Below are 20,686 nucleotides of genomic sequence, written 5' to 3' on the forward strand. Positions count from 1 at the left end.
AAGAATAGAGGCCCCTTGAAAAGCCAGTCAGGATTGCTTGTTAATTCATGTGCAATTACAAATCAGACTATGCCTGCAATTCTCATTTGGCTTCCCATAGTCTTTATTGGGACTTTAAGAATCAGATTAAACCTCTTTAGCAGCTGCTTCCTACAGGTTTTGGGGAGATGAAAGTGTCAACATGTTTCTGCAGCCACAGGAAACTTGCTGCTTAGAAAAATCAATTCTGATTATCATAAGAACTAAGTATGGGATGTGCACTCAGGAACTGTCTCCATATTCCTGGAGTCACAGAGACCTGTCAGAGTCACAGTGTCCGTGTTCAGTCTCCAGCTTCTTCTGTGCTGCCCACTGCTCTTTCTGTGGGCTCCCAGCTTATATGAAGGTGGCCAGACAGCACCTTCCTAAAGGTGGCAGCAGGAGCACTAGGATGTATTAGGAGACTTTGCAGTGGTACCTTATAAAATCCACATTTCTCTCTGGACCTCAGTCTCTTCATGTCTAAAATGAAATGCTTGTGTCTAAAATAGGATGCTTTAGTCTTTAACCAGGTGATAGACATTCTCAGCAGGCAGTGTGCACCTAAGACACAGTACCTATTTTAGGTAGTTAGCGGAGGGGGCTATCAACAGAGGAGAGGCAACTTGGGTTAGAGCCTAGAAGGGTAGGGAGAATTTATATTAAATCTTTTCCATGTTATTAATAAATGCTGCAGTGGTCAGAAAAATGACCACCCTCCCCCCACCAAAGATATCTACTTCCTAATCACCAGAACTTGTGAACATATTACCCTATATGGCAAAAGGGACTTTGCAAAGGTGATTAAATTATGATCTTGCGATGTGAAGTTTACCCCTGGGTTATTCAGGTGAGCCCAAGGTAATCATAAGTTTCCTTATAAGAGAAAGGCGGGAAGGTCAGAGAGAGGTTGACAGATGTACTGCTGGCTTTGAAGATGGAGAAAAGGGGCCCACGCAAAAGAATGCAGGCAGCCTTTGGAAGCTGGAAAAGGCAAGTTAATGACTTCTCCCCTAGAGCCTCAGGAACACAGATCTGCAAAGACCTTCATTTTTAACCAGTGACACCCATTTTGAACTTCTGACCTTCAGAACTGTTAAGATAATAAATTTGTGTTGTTCCAAGCCACTAAGTTGGTGGTAATTTGTTAGAACAGCAAGAGAAGACTAATACCCCTTAGATAGCTGCCCAATCTCATATAATAATCCATTATTTATATTCTTAAATATTAGGGAAAAGTCAATCTCTCTTGATGTCCTAGTTTGCTTCCCTTAATCAGAGCAAGAGAATTATGCTACTCATTTTATTCCACTTTTGAAGCTCAGAGGTAAAGTCAGTCTCACTAGATCTTGGAGAACAGAGAACGTGTCATAGTCATATTAATTTCTCTATCCTCAGTACCTGGCATAGTAAATATTTGTTAAATTACTGTTTAAAAGCCATAATCCTCCTTTGTCTAAATTCGATTATCTTTCCCCATATTCCTTAGCCCCATTATATTTTATTATGCTCTTATAATACTTTTATTATATTCATTAGTGGTTCTGAGATATAGGTCTTTGATATCCCAGATCTAATAATATTCACTAGTTTTAATATTATAAGTGACTCCAGAGCCATGTGGTAACCTCAATTCTAAGGCAGCTGAGTGAGATGAGGCAGGTGGCTAGTGAGTGAACCTAGATGGCTGCCCAACAGCCCCATTTCACCCTAGTCTCGCTCTTAGCTCCTCGCCTGTGATTGGGTTTGTATGTGTATCTGACTCTAGAGTGAAGTATTAGCAAGCTCCACCTCTCTGAAGACTTGGGCCACGTGCTTCAGCCTAGCTTTCATCAGTAGTAAGACAATCACATTGCTCCCCATCTCTCTGACTCCTGCATCTATCCATCAATTGATTCCAACTTATGTGGGGAAGGAAATGAGTATCATTTATTGATCTCTCTAGAACCTTAATAAAAACTACTATTTATTGTTTAATCAACAATAGTGTTTACAGGTACTATGTGGGTGCTCTATACACTTTATCTTTTTAAAACCATCACCAACACAACAAAACAAGTAGAATAATAGAGGTACATGCAAGCACTGAAGTGAGTACGGGCTTCAGAGGAGGGAGTTACAGAGAAAGAAAGAAGATGGTGAACAGTGAGCAATACCAGGTCAGGCCCAGGAGTAAAGACACTGGCCTATAAATCCTTCACAAAACACAGAATTCTTGAACTTTCAGTAGAATAATGTTGGACAGGCCAGCCAGTCCATTCCCTGATCTTTATACAAATAACCCTGGACTCATGAGATGCTCCTATCTTTAAAGTCTTCTTGACATGCAAGTCACCAAAAAAGCTTCACTGGTGGAATAGGAAGGAAGAGATTCTGTCTCCATAATGGAAGCCCATGCTACCATGTCCCCTGACAGAAGCCAGGCCTGGTTTGAGCTTGTGTGGTGACATTCATCAGCTAAGCTAGCCTATTAAAATGTGACTGGGACTGAGCCTCAACCCCAGCTGCAAGCCCAGGAATAAGACCTAAGTCCCAGTTCAGTGATTCCTGAGCTCTGAGTCCAAGTGCCTAAGTACGTCATAAACTTAGTTTATTCTTTTCCTTCAGGGCCCTTCCACAGATGAAATCAGGTATTTTGTATTCACATACTGTCTCCCTTACTAAAGTATAAACTCCATGAGAGCAGGAATAGTGCTTCCCCATAGCTAGCACAGTGCCTGGCACAGAGAGAGCACCAGATAAATGTCTATGGAATTAAAGAAAAAATAAAGTTTACTGTTTCACTCTGCTCAAGTAACTTGATATCTGCGGCCTCAAATACTCATTCTTCAATGAGATACCTAACTTTCTGTGTCAGAGGGTAGGTGTGAAGGCCACAGAGAATTCTTAAAAACACATACAAGAAGAATTCACATGGCTGACAATATCCATAGTCCTTCTGATCTACTCAAGGCTTCATAGTTTTCTTTGGGCTCTCCTTTCCATTTCCTCATTAATCTTCACAACAACCCATAAAGCAAGAAGAGCAAGGATTATTTTCTCTATTTGATAGGACCATAAAGGAGGAAAGTTACTCTAGCTCACACAACAATTGCAAGGCAGAGCCAAGACTAGAACCCAGGACTAGAACACAATCCTAGCTCACCTCAGTCCTCCCATAGACCCCTGGATCCTTCCCTTGACCAGAACCAGACCCAACAGCCCCTGCAATGGGTGCCCCATGGAGGTAGTGGAAAGCCCTCTGCCGCTCCCATCTTCACACAGATCTCCAGGGGTTGCTTGGCCACCAGCACCCAGCAGTAAGTGGCCTCTAGTCAGGTCTGTTGCTGTGGAGTAACGGAGTCTCCCCGCCACATACCTGTGCATGCTCTCATTCTCTATTAATGAGACTGCTCCCCTACACTCACCCCTCCAGTAAGATTCCCTTCTCTGACCGACAGTAATCTCTCAGGAAACAAAGGGGGGCCCTCAGGGACTCATGTGTTGAGGGACCCCAGGGAACAAGGCACTACCAACGTGCTCATCATCCAACATCCCCCAGAGATGACAGAAATTCCTTCTGTGAATGGTTTTGCTCAGTGATGCTAATAATCACCCTTCCTCCCTCTCTCCACCTTCCACCCTAACAATGGCTTTCTGAGATCCCCTGGGAAGATCAAATGGGTTAAAAAAATTTAACTGAACACGTCATACAGTGCTTGTGAGTCCCTGGATGCTGTTTCAGCACTCCTGGAACCACCAGTGGGAAACCTTGGCAGTGGACCCAATCACTCATTGCATGTGGATCAGGAGCAAAGAAAGGAAAGAACATTTATTGTGTTCTAACATGTGCCAGGCACAATGCTACGTTATTACATGTAGCTCCCCCTCAACAAACCTGTGAGACTTTTACAGTTGAGGACTATCTATTCGTAGAAGTGGCTTACCAAAACTTGCCCAGCTTAAAAAAAAAAAAACTCACAGAACTTTTGTTTATACAAGTAAATATATATAAGTAGATAGGTGCTCCTCCCTCTCCCTGTGCAATTAATTGATCACCAAATTCAGTAAATTCTAGTCCTAAATCTCTCAAGTCTCTTTCCTCATTTCCATCTCGAAATGTCATTTTGTCATTGTCCTAGTGTTTTGTACCAGATGCTTATGTCCTCTCAAAATTCATGTTTTGAAGCCCTACCTCCCAGTGTGGCAAAATTTGGAGATGGGGATTTTAAGGAAGTAATTAAAGTACACTGGATGTAAGGGTGGGGCCGTAATCTGACAGGATTAGAGTCCTTATAAGGGGACACCAGAGAGCTACTCTCTCTCCCCACGTATATACACCAAGGAAAGGCCATATGAGCACACAGCAAGAAGGCAGCCAGCCATCTGCAACCCAAGGGGAGAACTCTCACCTCAGTCTTGGACTTCCAGTCCCCAAAACTGTGAGGAAATAAATTTCTGTTGTTTAAGGCAACTTGTCTGTGGTATTTTGTTATGGTAGCCCAAGCAGACTAATACACTTAGTTTAGGCCCTTATAATTTACCCAAACCACTGGTTTCTTTGCCTCACTTCCATCTACCCTCCAAACTGAGGCAAGAGATTTTTCTAAAATGCAAATCTGACCTTGTTAATACCCATCTATGGCTCCCCAGTACCTATGGTAGTGGTCTCCAATTTATACCCCTGTAAGAAAAATGTAGGCACAGCACCCATAATATTTGTATATGTACTTAGATTATACATCCATACATATCTACTTCTGTACACAAAAGATGTCAAATGACAAATACTATTTACATGTTTATATTTTAATGTGTTAATGAAAACAGAAGATTTTATTTTTTGCTACAGAAAAGCACATACACACACATACAAACCCTTTTTCTAATATATATATTAGCAAAAGTAATGTGATTGACTATGTCAGATCTAATTAGATTGTCATTGATTTTACCTTGAAACATAACTGACAGTGAACTCATGCTAGGATTGGGTAAACATCAGCTCAGTCATTTTCTGGGCTCACTTGGGCTTACTATAATTAGTATGGTCTTCAATCAGAGGTGTATTTGCAGGACTCTTTTAAAGCTACATATCCACTCTGAGGGCTCATTTAATTAAAATTAGGTAGTATAATCAATAAATCCACTTAATCAGGCATAGCAAAACTGCAAAATCTCAAAATGGGTTGAAAATTAATGGAGAGAAGGACTCCCCATCCACTGGCTCCTTAGAGGGCAAGAATGTCTCCTCCTACCTGAAGATTTTTCAAGTATAGGATATATGGTGATCAAATGAAAATATCTGTGTCAATCCATATAATAAAATGTTAGTACACATTTATTTTATATTCATAGACAAAAAATAAACTCTAGTCATTTCTTCAGCTCCCTATGAGTCATCAGGCATGTACCCTCTGGCCCGTGGCAAGAGCCTTTTGTTTGTGGTGCAGTCTCCCTGACCCCCAAATTGTACCTGATAGCCTCCCCCTGCACTTTCACAGCCTTGCTCCAGTTTCTCTGTGTTGCTCACCATGCCCCAAATATCCTGTGTTCTCACCTCCCTCTGTGCATTGGCTACAAGAAGGATGTCAGATAATAAAAGAGGAAACACTTCACATATAATAGGTACTTAATAAATGCTTATTGATTCTCACCATGAGGTAGTTAAACTAAATCAGTGGTTCTTCAATTTTAGACTGCCTCAAAACCACTTGGAAGGCTGGTTGGTTAAAACACAGATTTGGGGGCCATATCCCAGAGTTTCTGATTCAGTGGATTTGAAGAGGGGCCTCGGATTTTGTGTTTCTAACAAATTCCCAGGTGAGGCTGATACTACTAATCTGGAGGCCACATTTCTAGAACCAATGAACTAAATGGTCTGTATAGCTTCTCTCATTTCTAATGATTTATAATTCCTCTATGTTTTTAATAGAGGCTAAATGAACAAAATGAACTTTTATCTCTATATCAATTAATACTTAACAGTATATGTATATAATAATTCTATAACATTATATAAATGGAAGTATGATCTTTATAAGATCTAACACGTACAGTGTAGAGAAAAGAGCACATAATTAAGAATCAGATCTGAGTTGGAATCCTAGTTTGTAGCTCTGTGGTTGTAAGGCAAGTTAATTACTCTCTAAGTCTGAATTTTTTTCTTCTGCAAAATAGGACTGTATTAAAATAACATCTGCCTCATGGGGTTAATTGTAAGATAATATAATAAACAGAAATAATTTGTAAAAAGAAAAGTACTGCATATAGCCTATGTCAGTAAGATATATGCACAATGTATTAATGTACATTTGACAAGTTGAATAGACAGATAATAAATAATACATGTTTGAATACTTTAAATCACAAAGTTCCAATCCTAGTGCTAATTCATTATTGAGAAGTATATGATCTAAATGTTGCTATTTCATCTCAAATACACACACACACACACACACACACACACACACATATATATATATATATATAGTATCACTGGTAAATATCAGTAATAGTAGCTGTAGTGGCCAGCTTCTAAGATGGTCGTCAGTGATCCTCACCTCCCAGGATTCATATCCTTGCATAGGTTCCTCCTACATTGAATCAGGGAACAACAGAATACTCTAAGACTAAGTAATAAGAGACATTGCCACTTCCTCTTTGATTTCTTAGATCTTTTCTTTTAGGGGAAGCCAGCTGCCATGCTATGAAGACACTTAAGTAGCTCTGTGCAGAGAACCACATGGGAAGGAACTAAGGTCTCCTGCTAACAGCCAGTACCAGACACGTGAGTGAGCTGCCTTGGAATGGGATCCTCCAACCCCATTCAAGCTGTCAGATGACTGCAACCCAAACCAACATCTGGCTGCAACCTCATAAGAGGCTCAAGCCACAAAAAAAGTCACTCTCACAGGTCCAGTACACAGAAACTATATGCTAATGAATTATTATTGCTGTTTTAAGCCCTTTAAGTTTTCAAGGGATTTGTCATGCAATGATAGATTATGGATACAGTAGTTAACATTTAGTGTGCATTTACAGTGTTCCACGAACTATGATAAACACCCAACAGCCTTACAATGTAGATGCTATTATAATCAAACCTCAAAGAGGAAAGGCTGGCCCAGAGAGTTTAAGCAATTTAATCAAGGTCCCATGACTAGTAAGTAGCAGAACTGGAATTTGAATCCAGAGCTCTAACTCCAAAGCCCAGATTCTTGGTCACTCATTTGTACAGGCAGGATAAAGCTTCTTGGACAGTGAAGCAGCAGAAGCAACTGAGCCCCCAGAAGAGAACAAACTTATATAAAACCAGCAAGGGGCAGTCCAGGGGCCAGACCTGCAACAGCATCGGTGCCTGATGCCATAAGACCCAGGAGTTCCAAACTGGCCCCAACTCCCAGCTCTTGTAATAGCAAACTAGTCACCTCTTAGGACAATCCTGCCCAAGGTGTCTGAGACTCACCCAGATCTGCAGCTTCACTCGCTTCTCATGGCGGTAGACGGTCTTTACCTTGAAGTCAATGCCCACGGTGCTGACAAAGGCTGGGGTGAAGGTGTCATCAGCATAGCGGAAGAGGAAGGAGGTTTTGCCAACACTGCTGTTGCCAATGATGAGCAGTTTGAACATGTAGTCAAAGTTCTGGTCAGAGGCATCTTTGACTCCAGCTTTACCATCAGTCACTGAAGCCATCTGCAGGAGAGACCCGTGGTCACTCAGGGACACACCTCCAGTGTCACCCTGAGTCACCAACCTTTAAATGATCACCCTGTCATTCACATACTCATTCCCTACCCCAGCATCACTGAGGAAACACACACTACTCACAATCACCCTTTCACTGCACCTGCCCCAACTGTTGTCTCAGATTGGGGTGGAACCTAGCTCCTCCCATTCATTCCTGCAGCAAATATTTACTAAGCACATTGCTCCAGGTCAAGACCCATGCTGGGCATGGGGAATACAAATATGAATCAGACATGGAGTCTGACCTCTGAGTGGCCACAAATTAGAGCAAAAGAGCAGTAAACACAGAATACCAAAGCAGTAGATAAATGATAAGACAGAGGGAAGCCCTGGCTGAGATGCCCACCAGAAGCATCTAACTCATCCCAGAAGCATGGTTGTCAAGGAGAGTACCCTACAGGAGGCAGCTCCCAAGCTGAGTTTTGAAATGAAAAGGAAAAATAAAGGCAAAATAGAAAACACGTATACATTCCAGAAAAGACCTAGTACAGGGCTATCATTCCCTTATTTCGAAGACCATTATGGCTCCCCATAGCTCGAAAGATCACGCCTAGACTGTTCAACTTGACAAAGAACCAACTAAATGAATAAACTCTCTAAACTTAATCTTCCCATAAGCCTTCTCCCCACCAACCTGTACTACTTTGATACCAAATTACATTTTACTCCAAATATGCCATGTATGTCTTGCTTTTATCCCTTTAGACACCTATTCCTTCTTTCTGCCTACAATGTTCTTTTCCTCCTAATAAACTCCTATTCATTCTTGTGGGTCCCAATGAAGTCTCACCTCCCCAGTGCATGGCAGAGGTAGGCACCCTGCTCTTATGCTCCCAGAGCACTCTAACAGCACTTGTATCATTTCAGAACAGTTCCCTGTTGCAGATCCTTCTTTAGGCCAAGCATCTGTGACTTAATGCAGTTCATCTCTGCCTCTCTAGATTCTAGCTGAAGTTCTAGGACATAATCAGCACTCAGTGAATGTGTGCTGAATTAATACAAGTCACATCATCACCCTGGGGCCCAATCTCATCATCTGAAAAATGCGAAGAATAATTTCTGCCCTGATTTTCTTATAGGGCTGTTGCAAGACTCAAATGAGATAACAATGAGTAAGACTTTAATAAAGGAGTAAATCCCTCAGAAGCATGAACATAAGTCATTATTATTCCAAATCCTTTAGAGCCTAGATCCTTTGCTTATTCATTTGCTCATTCATTCATTGAGCAAGTATTTATTACATGCCAGGCCTTCCCTGAGGCCTTAGCTCTCTCAGACCACTATCTTCCTCTCCTTTCCTAGAACACTTTGTATCTGAGCCCCATAATCGAGCACTTGATCCTATAGTTTAATGTGAGTTATTTAACTGCTTGTTGTACATTCTACCAGCCACAGGTACCCTGCTTCTCCACCTGCAATCTCTCCTTGTGCTCAGCACCAGGTAATCAGATGGGCTGGGTGAGTGGTCAGAGGATAGCCCTGAAGTGAGATAATATCCAGGGTTTCACTCTTAAAGAATTCCTGCTTTTTTCCCCAAAGGGAAAGAAAGAGATAGAGAGACTGGTGGATTTAGCTCAATGGGCCTTTCAGGTTAGGACAAGTGCTGAAAAATGTAGAAAGTTTAAAGCTCACTTGAAGAAAAGTTAGACAAATACATGGGATTATTAGCAGCCCTTTTATAATACTTAAATATGCCACCACTAGCCTCTGGTGGCCTCTTCTTCCTTCTCTTTTCTTCCAGCTCTCTTTTTATCTGTGACCCTTTTCGTCTGAGACTCTGGCCCCATGCTTGCATCAATCTGCCCCATGACAAAACTCACTAGGTAGGTGTGGAACAGACCCAGGACACTTGGACACTGAGATGTAGCATTTACAAGGAAGAAAGTGAAATTGGAGGTGACGGTGCCATTGCCTGCTTAAACTGTTCCATAGCCCTGACTTTTCCATTTTTCACAGTATAAGATGCACAGCCTGTTTCAAGAACTGGCGAGTCAAGGGAATTATGCTTCGTTTTCTTTTTTTACCTAAAACAAGAGAAGAAACAACAACCATCATGTACCCTACCCCCTGTGCTGCCTGTCATCTGTGTTTGTTAACAAAAGAAAATTTCTTTGAAAGTGTATATTCATTAGAAAAAACACAAGAGTGAAAAAGAGACAATTTTAAATTACCAGACATATCATCCAGTCAGAAACTGCTGTTGTGAACACTTTAAGTGTATTTCCTCCCTTATTTTTTCATGTAACACAGTGCCATCAATTTGTTTACTTATAAGGTAATATACACATTAAAATAATTCAAACAAACTTTTACTATTTGTAGTATTACTTTATCATCCTCTGTGGTTTGCATTATTTTCTTAACTTTCACCATAAAAAGTAAGTAATGTGGAACCAAAGGCTTACAGTGAAAAGTAATCTTACTTCCGTCCCTGAATCCCAATCTCTCCCCAGAGGCAAACATGTTACTAATTTATGTATTCTTCAGAGATAGTCTTTGCATAATAAGCATACAGGTCTTTTTGTTCTTTTTATCTATATACAAATGATAACATGCCATACATTCTAGTCTATATCTTCTATGTATATTTTAATAGCTGAGCTCATATTTTCAATAGTTTTTTACTTTTCATTAGTTTTTATGCTCCTTTTCACTTAACATATCATAAATATTTTACTGAGAGTTCTAAAACTCTTTATAAGTGTCATCTCAGCTGACTATATTCTATTCAATGGATGTGTCATATGACCAAATCTTTAATATTATACATTAAGTTATTCTTCTACTCTCAATTGTTAGAAACTAAACTGCAGTGACCATTTCTTTACATAAATATTTGTTCACTTTCCTATTTATTTCCTTAGGAGAGGTCCCTAGAAATGAAATTGCTGGTCGAAGAGTAAGTTTACCGAAATACAAATTTGATCCTTATCTCAAATTCATATCCTTTATCTTATTTTACCCTCTAAATAAACCTGGGAGATAAAATTGGACGGACAGATATTATTATTCCCATTTAGTAAAGAAGGAAACGGAGAGTCAGAAATTAAGAGGATTTGCCCAAGCCTCACTGCTAACAGGTGAGACTAGACCTAGTACTACCCAGTGTTATGGGTAAGTTCAAAGTCCCTGCTCTATTCCTCAGCTGAATTCTCGGGCAAATCATACTGCCTCTCTAAACCACAGCATTTTTACCTTAAAATAGAGAAATTAGCACCTACTTCACAGAGCTGTGGTACAAATAGAATGAGCAGTTATCCCATGTAAATAAGCTGACATGGTTTCTTGGCCCATGGGAGGTACTCAATAAATATTATTTCACTGGTCCCTTTCATTCATTTCTGCAGTCAAATTTTGTTCAACTGCCCTCTGCCTGATGTGGGCTCCATTACTTGAGCTTGTTTTACATAACTGTCTGCCACCCCTTCTGAATTCAGATGAGTTTTACCTTATACCCTGTCAACAATAGACCTACAGTAAATCCTCAGAGCATGTAACTCCTTTCAATAAACATTTATTGAGCATTTGCCATGTGCCAGATTATCAATGTAAATGTCATATTATTGGCCTTAATGTTTCTGATGCAGCTGTTTACACTCTTAGATTTCTGGAATTAGAAGGAATTTTGGAGTGTCAGCTTTATCATAACTAAAAGCTTAGCTTCTGGTCCCAGCTTTTCCAAAAATTCAATGCTTGAACTTGGGCAAGTCACTTAGATGCTGAGCCTCAGGGTCCTTAACTACAGTATGATAATATTACCTACCTACCTCCGAAGGCTGCTGTGAATTTTAAATAAAAGGATGTATATAAGTGTGCTTCGTACACTGCGTTAAGAAAAATGCATGTGGCCTTATGTAGAATCAGCAGGAAAAGGGCCTGCTGTGTCTGTCACAGGTGTGAGAGTGAGGAGTGAGGCAAGAGTAAAAAATAGTTTCAATTCCTGTCTGATCCATTCCCATTCATTTTACTGGTAAAATATTGAGGCTCCACAAAGAGAAGTGATTTGTCTAAAGTCATATAGCAGGTCGGTTGGAGCATTATGGCTAGAACTTCTGTTACCTAATGATGACCAGATGGGACTGGGCTTGGGGAAAATAAAAGCTACAACTTTAGGGTGAGTAAATAAGCAACCCTGGCACTCTGAGCATCTTGTTCCTAGCACCTGCCATACTGTACTGGCAGCACCTGTTATGTGCACACAGGATAGCTTTCCCGGAAGGTGCTGTGAAAACAGGGCAAGGCATGTTTAGATGGAAGCCCACAAAGGGATCTTCTCAGGATGAGAGAAAGGGCTACACAGACATTTGGAAGGGAGGCAAAAAGCATCCCAGCAGGCAGCCACCTGAGGCAGATCTGAGCAGACAGGTCTCTGCACAGTGGTGTGTGCAGAACCACATTTGTAAGATAACTATCAGTCAGATCCTCCCTCTCTTTTGTGACAGTCACATAAATGCTAGAGCTGAGTAGTTTGCTGTCTCTGTGACAAGCAATACAGATGAAGGCCCAAGGACCATCTGGGAAGTTATCCCCAGTCCCAGGCTGGGGGAAAGAAGAAAATGGTCCCTCAAATGGTTGGTGTGAAAAACAAATAATGCTTTCAGGCTGGTAGGCAGTAGAAATAAGCCCCTAAGGAAATTTCAGCCAGGAAAGAGGTGGGAAAGAAGGAGAGAGTCCTAAAATCCAACAAAAAGATATCAACTCTATACACATAGTGAAGAAGTGATTGGGTGAACTTCTCTTTTGACAGAAAGAGCACGAAACTGACTCAGAGAGACCTGGGGTGAACCCTGACTCTCTCAGTGCTTTATTAACCACTTAAAAACTTTTTTTTTGTCTGTGTGCTTCATGTTTTCTTTTACCGCATGTAGACCTCACCCAACTGTATGCAACCTACTCCTTAAAGCCATAATCTACTAAATATTCTAATTCAACCATTTTTAGACCATTGCCCACTGCCAACTCATCACTGCCAGCCCAGCCTAGCCCACCTCTTCATTGTTTCCTCAGGTCTCTTGGAGCCACAGATCGTATCATAATAGCTGCCATTTATTGAGCACATATTAAATGCCAGGCACTCTACCAGCGCTTTCAATGCATTCTACCATGCACAGAATGTAGGCACACCTGCATAAATAATACTAATGGCCTCTTGTACAGTGCTTCGTCATTTACAAAGCTCTTTCCGTGAGTGGATGAGGATACTGAGGTAGAAGCACTACCACAGGTCAATTGCTCATTCAATCAACATTCACTAAGCACCCACTGCGAGCCAGGCCCTGAACTGCACTCTGGAGAAATGGAGAGGAGCCATGAGGAGTTCTGAGCTTGGAAACTGCTTTAAACATCTACAGGTTACTAATGCCTCCCTTCATATCAACCCTTAAGAAACTGGAGATTTATTTCTTGGACTGAGGATCATTTTAGATTTTTGCCTTTTCCTGAGGTGATGTCCTCTGATTGGAATATACTTTCCTCTGCTGCTAGCTAAATCCTTCATGACCAGGAAGCTGTCCCTGACCCATCCTCTTCCAGCAAAACGCTTCTCCTCCAACACAGTGCCAGGAACTACCACTACCACAGATAGGGTTTTTCACCGACTTCTATTGTCTTCCTCCCTTTATATAGGAAGAACAGGTGGGCGCCCACCTGTGTACACACACATCTACTCCTTTTACTGTCCCCACCCCTTTCCATCTGGATTCCAGGAAGTTGGGATGGAGGGCCCTGTCTTTCTCCCAGCTTCCACTAGCGTACAGAGGCTGCTGCCCTGCCCTCCCTAAAGTGCCTTCACACATTTGGACTCCAGAACAGTCAGTCTATGGATGAATTCTCCACCATTTTCTCCTTGTCTGTTATCCGAGGTGGAAGGGTGGGTCCAGTGCTGGAGCAGCCTTCTGAGTAGCTGAGACACAGCTATGCTCTCCAGGTCCCCATTATCTTTCCGGTCTCACTTCACAACCCACAACCGGCCTCCCTCGCAACCTGACCCAGCACACCCTTCACCCTAAATTCAAGCTTCCTGACGGTTCCCACACCCTCAGACGCCAGACCCTTGCTCTATTCCAATGCCTGTCCAGCCCTCCAACCCCGGGCCAGAACTCAGGTGCCCACTGCCCACATCCGAGGCCACTACCCTCTGCCTCCATGCTCCCCGCCCGCTTCCTCTGCAGTCCGGGCAGACCCGGCCTGGCCTCCCACCTTCCCATTCTTCCAAGCTTCCCGACTCCAAGGCCGGCCCCTAGCCCCCCACTCACGGTTACCCCCCTGCCGTACCTAGCTGGGCTCCGACCCGGCACCCTTTTCGCTCCCAGTTCTCCGCGCTCACATCGCCTCGCCCCTTTATCCTCTCCCGGACCAGCACCCGCTCCCACCTGAAGCCCCTTCCCCTCCACCTCACTTCTCTCCCGCTCAAAAACCACGCTACCAGTCCAGTCTCCTCCCCGTGGCTCCTCGCCCCCCGTTGCCCTCGCTCTCCTCGCCCTTCCCCTCAGCACCCGCTCCGCCGCCTGCACCCTCTTCCCGCACTGCCCCTCTCGGCTTCCCCGCCCCCAACGCCCCGTTTGCCCCCAGTCTCTCACTGCCCTCCGCTTGCCGCTCATCCTTTTTCCTCAGCCCGGGCGCCCTCTTTCTCGCCCCTCACTCCCGCTGGCCCCCGCCCTTGAAGCTCCGCTTGCGGCCTCGCGGTCCGACTAGACCCCGCTCGGCGCCCGCTCCCCAGGAGGCGCGCCTCCCTCACCGCCGCGAGCCCCCTCCCTGGCTGCCTCCTGCTGCCCCTTCGCCTTGGCGTCCCCTCCACTGCCCTGCGCTCCTCCTCAGCGCCCCGAGCTGGGGATGGGTCCCGCATCCCCGCGGGGCGGGGTGCCGGGGCCGCGCCCCTTACCTGGGACTCCGGGTGCCGGACAAGCTGCTCGCTCCCAGGCAGCGCAGAGGGGCTGGCGGCGGGCGGCGGAAAGCGCAGGGGGGTCGCGGAGCAGGGCGGGGCGGGGCAGGTCTGGAGCCCACCGCGGCGACTTAGGGCTGGGGCTCCGGCTGCCGCTCGGCTCCGCCGCTGCCTCGTGCAGGCCCCACCCCCGCCCCGCTTAGGGGCGGAGTCCGTGTTCGCCCCGCCCAGGCCCCCCAGCTACCGGCAGGTGCAGGGAATCCGAGACATCCTGGGGCCACGAGCTCCCCGATACCTGAGTGATTACTGTGGTTTATCTCAATTCTCACGCCTCGTTCCGCAGACCGAACTTACTAGGGTGATCAGAGAGCTTTGATGATAATGTAGATGATAGTGGGTATCCAGCCTTGCTATTTCCTGTCCTTTATGTCACTTCATCCTCACAAAAGCCCAGGGAAAGAGGCAGAACCTGGACCTCTTACTACAAGAGGAAACTAAACTGAAACCTGGGCACTGTGCTCTACCCTATGCACTCCTTCGCACACCACATCCCATTAGTTAAGTTAATAACCCCTCCTTAACATATACTATCCCGGCCCTTCCTCTCCATTCCACTGCTCTCACCCTGGTTCTTGCGTGGCCTAATGAAACAGCCTCCTACTGGGTCTCCCTGACTCCACTCTCCAATCCACCCTCTACACCAGAAGCCTGAGTGTCACCATATTACCATCAACCTAGTTAAAACAAAACAAAACAAAAACTTTCAATGGCTTCCCATTACCAGCAGTAGCCTGGAGTGAGGAAATGTTCTTGCCTAGTCATTAGGAAGACCCAGCTCTGCCAGGGGAGGCAGGTAGAGGAGGCAATTGGCACTTGCCACCCATCTTGACCTGGACTTCACTTCAAGTCTTCCTAGGGTCATAGGAGCTAGCTGCCAGCTTTGGTTTAGAATCATTGTCCTTTCCACACTCTTCCCAATCCTAAATCTGAGGTCTGAGTCAGATACCAAAACCATTTTTTCCACAAGTTCCCTTATGACTCTATTTACAATTTGTTTTTCTAACCTAGGAAACCACCCAATGGACAGTCTCTCTGGTTGTCTGACTTCTCTCTCTGACTTATCTGATACAGTTGTGAGCTTCTCCACACTCCTCACTTTCACTCTTCTTCCCACTGTCCACTTCCCTGGCAGATCTTGTCACTGTGCCCCCTAGAAGCCTCCTCCAAACTCTCCTATAGCTTCTGCTTCTTCTGAGAGTACTCAATTACTTCTGTGCCTTTACTGAAACTGACCCTCCTTCAGGACTTCTCTTGTAGTCCTCTGGGACTGTATTTTGTCTGTATCATTTGTGCCCCCAGTAACTACCTCCCTATTGACTAGCAAGTGACCTGCCAGAAAGATGAACAAAGAAAATCAAATTATGTGATAGTGACTGCTCTAAGTGAACACCATTGTGATTAAGAGCCTTTCAAACAAAATTTCCTTGAATCTTTTTCTAGTTGCCTGAGTAATCAGTCTTCTCCAGCTCCCGGTTTTTATATGAAATATAAAATTAATACTCTTTGTTGAATGAGACTTAGTCAGTTAGAAAACATATTAGCTTAAGTGTGGATGTCATTTGGTATGTTCATATCTTTACAAGGTTCAAATCTATGCCGGTGTGAATCCCTCACAGCCAGCCTAGGAATTTAGATGTGTTGACCGGTCAAGTGTTTTCATCTGACACCTTCAGTGGGTTACCTTAATGCAATGGGAGAACTGGAACAAGTAAGAGAAGGTGAACAAGCTTCTGTGAACAGCTCTAAAAAATAGAGGTCAATGAGAAGAGTGGTTGAATATAGCGCTGGAAATAGAGACAAGCGCCAGGTGGTCTAAGGCCTCATGTATCATGTTAGAGATTTGAGAATTTACCTTATAAGCAAAAGATCTTAAGCAATGGAATAACATGGTTACATATGCATATAAGAAAGATAGCTCTGACTGTGGTAGGATGACAGGTTGGATGGGAAGGATAGGGAGCCCAAAGACAGGAGGTAGGGAACACAGTTAGAAATTGCTCCAACAGTCCAAGTGAGAGATGAAGAGGATCAGAAATCACATCATAGTACTGGGGAAAGTGGAAAGTATACAGAGTTGATATGTATTTAGGAGGTAAAATTCCCAGGTTTGGTGATGGCTTGAATGTGAGATATGAGGAAAACGGAACTGGCATAAACAACCAGGTAGACAGTGAAACCATTTACTGATAATGGGAGCTCAGAAGTTGTTTCAGCTATCTATTGCTGCATAACAAATCACTCCCCAAATTTCAGTACTTTAGAAGAGCAGTGATTTATTATTTCTCACAATTTACGGGTGGCTGAATCCCTTGCTGGCTTTACCTGGGATCACTGGTGAGCAGCATTCAGCTGGAAGCTCAGCTGGACTGGAAGGTCTAAGACGGCATCACTCATAGTTCTGGCAGTTGGTACTGGCTGAGGCCTTGGTGCCATGGCTCTTCTCCACATTCTCATCCAGTATGTTAGACCCGGTTGCATGGTGTCTCAGGACAGCACTCCAAGAGGATAAATAAAGAAGATACAATCTCTTAAGGCCTCACCTCAGAAATTGTGTAGCATATACTTTATTTTGTTGTCCAAATCAAGTCACAGGCCCAGCCCAGATTCAAAGGAGTGGAGAAATAGACTCCCCCTTTGATTGGGAAAAAGAGCAAAGTCACATCACTAAGGTACATGGATACAGGGAACAGAGGAATCTAGGCCTTCAACCAGTCTGCCACAGGGATGGGAACAGATTTGTGTAATGAGTCTCTCCACTGACACTCATGCACTAGTCATTCCTTCTTCTCTGTGCTTCAGTTTCTTCACTTGTAAAACAGAGAGTGAAGGACCATTCTCCCCAGCTGGTATCGGTTTCTGAGGTGAAAATGGTTAAAATGCACTTTGAGGACATTGCCTCATCACCAAGGCAGTCACCAAGGCAACCTAAGACACACACAAGGGGAACATTCAATGTGTGAATAGTCAGAACCCAAAGCACCCCCAACCCCTCTCTCTTCCTCATCTACCCTGTCAGTCCTTTGCCAAAGCTGACACATTCTACCTCCTGATAGCTCTCCATTCCATGGCCACCGCCTCCTCACTGTCCTACCCCTGTGACAGCCTCCCATCATCACCTGTAATGCATGCTGCAGCAGAAGACTTCTCCTAAACCCAGTTTAAAATCCTCCCCCTGCTCTGAAGCCCATCTGTTTTATATGCACATATGGCCCCTTGTGGCCTCACCCACTACCTTCTCCTACCTTCAGGCCTTGTTATTGGACATTCCTCCATTATACACTAAGCCCCAACAACATTTAACTATTTGCAGTTCCCATATGTATGTGACCTGCTCCCTAACATCTCCATTAATTTGCACAAGTTTCTCCCTCTCCCTGGAACACTATTCACTCATATATGCATTAATTCATTCACTCACTCACACAGAAAATATCCCCCGAGTACCCACCAGACACAGGGTGAATAAGTAGTCCCTGACCCAAAGTTGTTCAGTGTCCAGTGCAGGAGAGCAGGCATAAGATTCACTAGTTAGAGTTCCTCAAGGGCAAAGGCCACACAACTACCCAACATGATGCCTCCTGGATTGTTCTTAGCAAGGGTCAGGGGATATTTGCTGAATAAAAAGGCATATGAATATTTACAAAGGATCCACTATCTCATTTGACTTTCACGGTAAAACTTGAAGTGGAGACTGGCTCATACCATGTTGGATGTGAGGAAGAGATAACTAGTCCATGGTTTCTTAGCTCCAGAACATAGGGGAAAGGCAGGTCTAAAATCAGCCACATTCATGAATTTGGCAAGATATGGCTGTTTTCTCCCTGTGGCACACATCAGCAGAAAGGAGCCTGAGAGTTAGGCTGGGCCTCATGCTGGGATGCAGGTCCTAGGATGCAGAGTAGTGACTTAAGCTGAGCCTTCAAGGAAAAGTGGGAGTTAAACTTGTAGATAAGAAACCCACGCAGATGGGCCAGCATGAGCAAAGGCCCAAAGGTGTGAAGTCATATGAAACCTTCAGGGAACTGCAGGGGTTGTGAGTCTCTGGAAGCATAATATGATAGGCACAGTGCAGGTGATGAGTGAGGTGGGAGGGCAAGTCAGAGCCAGAGGTCAGCCAGGGCCTGGGGGCCATGCTAAGGATGATAGACTCAGTGATCAGAGCAATGCAGAGCTGTTACAGGGCTTTATCCAGGGTGTAGCCTTGGCGGTATTCATGCTTTAGAAAGATCTCAGCCTATATGAGGGGAGATGGATTGGAGGTTCCAAGTTACAGGGTTCAAGGAGACAAGGATAGACTGGTGCAGTGACTTTAAAAGAGATTATGAGACCTGAGCTGGGAACTGCAGTGGGACATTAAGGAGATGAAAAGGACAAGATTTGGTGACTGGATGTAGATGGGGAGAATGGAAATTGAGGCAACTAGGAGAGATTTCTGACTTGGGTGGTGCCATTCCCTATGAGAAAGGGAACAGAAGGGACAGCCATGGGGCAGGTGGGGTTCAGAAGCAGGCAACAAGAGACCAGAGGAAAAACAGCAACTGAGCTCGAAATGATTAGCCATAACTCTCATTTATTTTACTGAAATTTAAGCAAGCCCACCAGCATCTTAGGCCTCTCCCACAGCACCCAGAAGCAGAATCTAACACTGTTAATCCCTTTCTCTCTGCCTCCCCTACCCTCTGGGCCTCTCTTTCTCTAGTTATTAGATAGAGAAAATACCCAGTCTATAATTTAACAAAGATCATAACTAGACAGCACCCTGTCACCAGCGTTTTCATTCCAAACCTAATGAAGATTTTACTGAGAAGCCAAAGGAAACTCAAATCACCCCTCCCCTGCCACCAATCCAACATGGGAGACGCCTCTGTAGCCTTGGCATGCTCACTTCCAAGGATGGGAGACTACCTCTTCTTTACTGAAATATGCCTGTTTGGAGTTTTCACCCTCTGGTCTGAGTTCTTCATCATTCTATCATTCATGCATTCACTCCACAAGATCTGTAGATCAGTTAGTATGTGCCAACACTTAGTATTCTAGGGACGGAGTGCACAAACAACGAGCTAAACAGACAGAGAACCTCTGCTCACACAGAAGCTATGAATCCTAGGAAGGGAGACAAACAAATAAGTAAACAAAATACAAGAGAATTTTAGTTATCGATGAGCACATTTAAGGAAATATTCCAATAGGATGATGGGATAGAAGGTGACTAGTGGAGGGGGCTATTTTAGAAGGGTTAAACAAGAAAAGCCTGTCTGAGGAAGTAACATTTGAGTTGAGACCTGATAGAGGAGAAGTCAGCCCATTTTAGAGATGAGGAAGTTAAGGAACAGAGGGGACAGGCAATTCTCCCAGGGTGAGACCATGGTTAAATGACCAAATCTAAAGTCTCTCTTTCTTTCAGGGTATTTATACAGCAGTGGCATGGGGACAACTATGGTCTGTGGTCAGGGGTCCTCATGTCCACAAACTCACCCTGGACACAAGTCCCCCCTTGGTCTCATCAGTTATTCAACACTGACCAATCCCTTTTCTGAACCATCTCTGTTAAATAACAGAATTGAATTAAATAAGGTAAGCCTGTGCAAGATAATCAAAAGGATATCACTTTTGAATCGGAGAGGTCTTGGTTCAAATCCAAATTTCACCATTTGTTAGATATGTGACTGGGTTTCTCTTGATCACATAGGTTGCTTGCTCATCTGTAGAATACGGACGAGAATTATTTCACTGGCTCCTTGAAAGAATTAAAGGTGATATTGTATATAAAATAGGTGATGCATAACACATATTCAAAAACATCAGCTACTTTAAGGAACCTTAAAACTAAATCCTTCATGTTTGCCAACGGTTTCCCTCTTCAGATACATGTCCAGGGACCTGAAGAACAATTACTACTCACTTACAGTCTATAAAATAAATCAGGTTGCTTTTCTAATTTTGGAAGAACTCCCCTGTTTCCTCTCTCCCAGAGGGCTTGCTATGGGAGGCTGTTAAGT

General features: G+C 43.9%; 2 protein-coding genes across 6 annotated transcripts in view; both read right to left on the reverse strand.

The window, feature by feature from the left end:
* Nucleotides 1-14,792, reverse strand: part of RAB3B (RAB3B, member RAS oncogene family) — a 62,505-nt gene extending 47,713 nt beyond the window's left edge. Inside the window, exons 1-2 of the mRNA XM_036893171.2 lie at nucleotides 14,628-14,792; nucleotides 7,466-7,693 (exon numbers count right to left, since the gene is read on the reverse strand). Coding sequence (XP_036749066.1) covers nucleotides 7,466-7,693 — 228 coding nt within the window. The 5' untranslated portion in view covers nucleotides 14,628-14,792. The remainder of the gene's footprint in view (nucleotides 1-7,465; nucleotides 7,694-14,627) is intronic.
* A 2,148-nt stretch (nucleotides 14,793-16,940) lies between these two features.
* Nucleotides 16,941-20,686, reverse strand: part of TXNDC12 (thioredoxin domain containing 12) — a 45,247-nt gene continuing 41,501 nt past the window's right edge. For 3 of the 5 annotated variants that reach the window (XM_036893316.2, XM_036893319.2, XM_036893320.2), the window contains one exon: nucleotides 17,236-17,612. In XM_036893316.2, the coding sequence (XP_036749211.2) occupies nucleotides 17,458-17,612 (155 nt within the window). In that variant the 3' untranslated portion in view covers nucleotides 17,236-17,457. Of the gene's footprint in view, nucleotides 17,183-17,235; nucleotides 17,613-20,303; nucleotides 20,390-20,686 lie in introns of those variants that run through there. The other 2 variants (XM_036893318.2, XM_057500208.1) reach the window with 2 other exon arrangements.

Source organism: Manis pentadactyla, chromosome 4 (genome assembly GCF_030020395.1).
Source record: "Manis pentadactyla isolate mManPen7 chromosome 4, mManPen7.hap1, whole genome shotgun sequence".
Lineage (NCBI taxonomy): Eukaryota > Metazoa > Chordata > Mammalia > Pholidota > Manidae > Manis > Manis pentadactyla.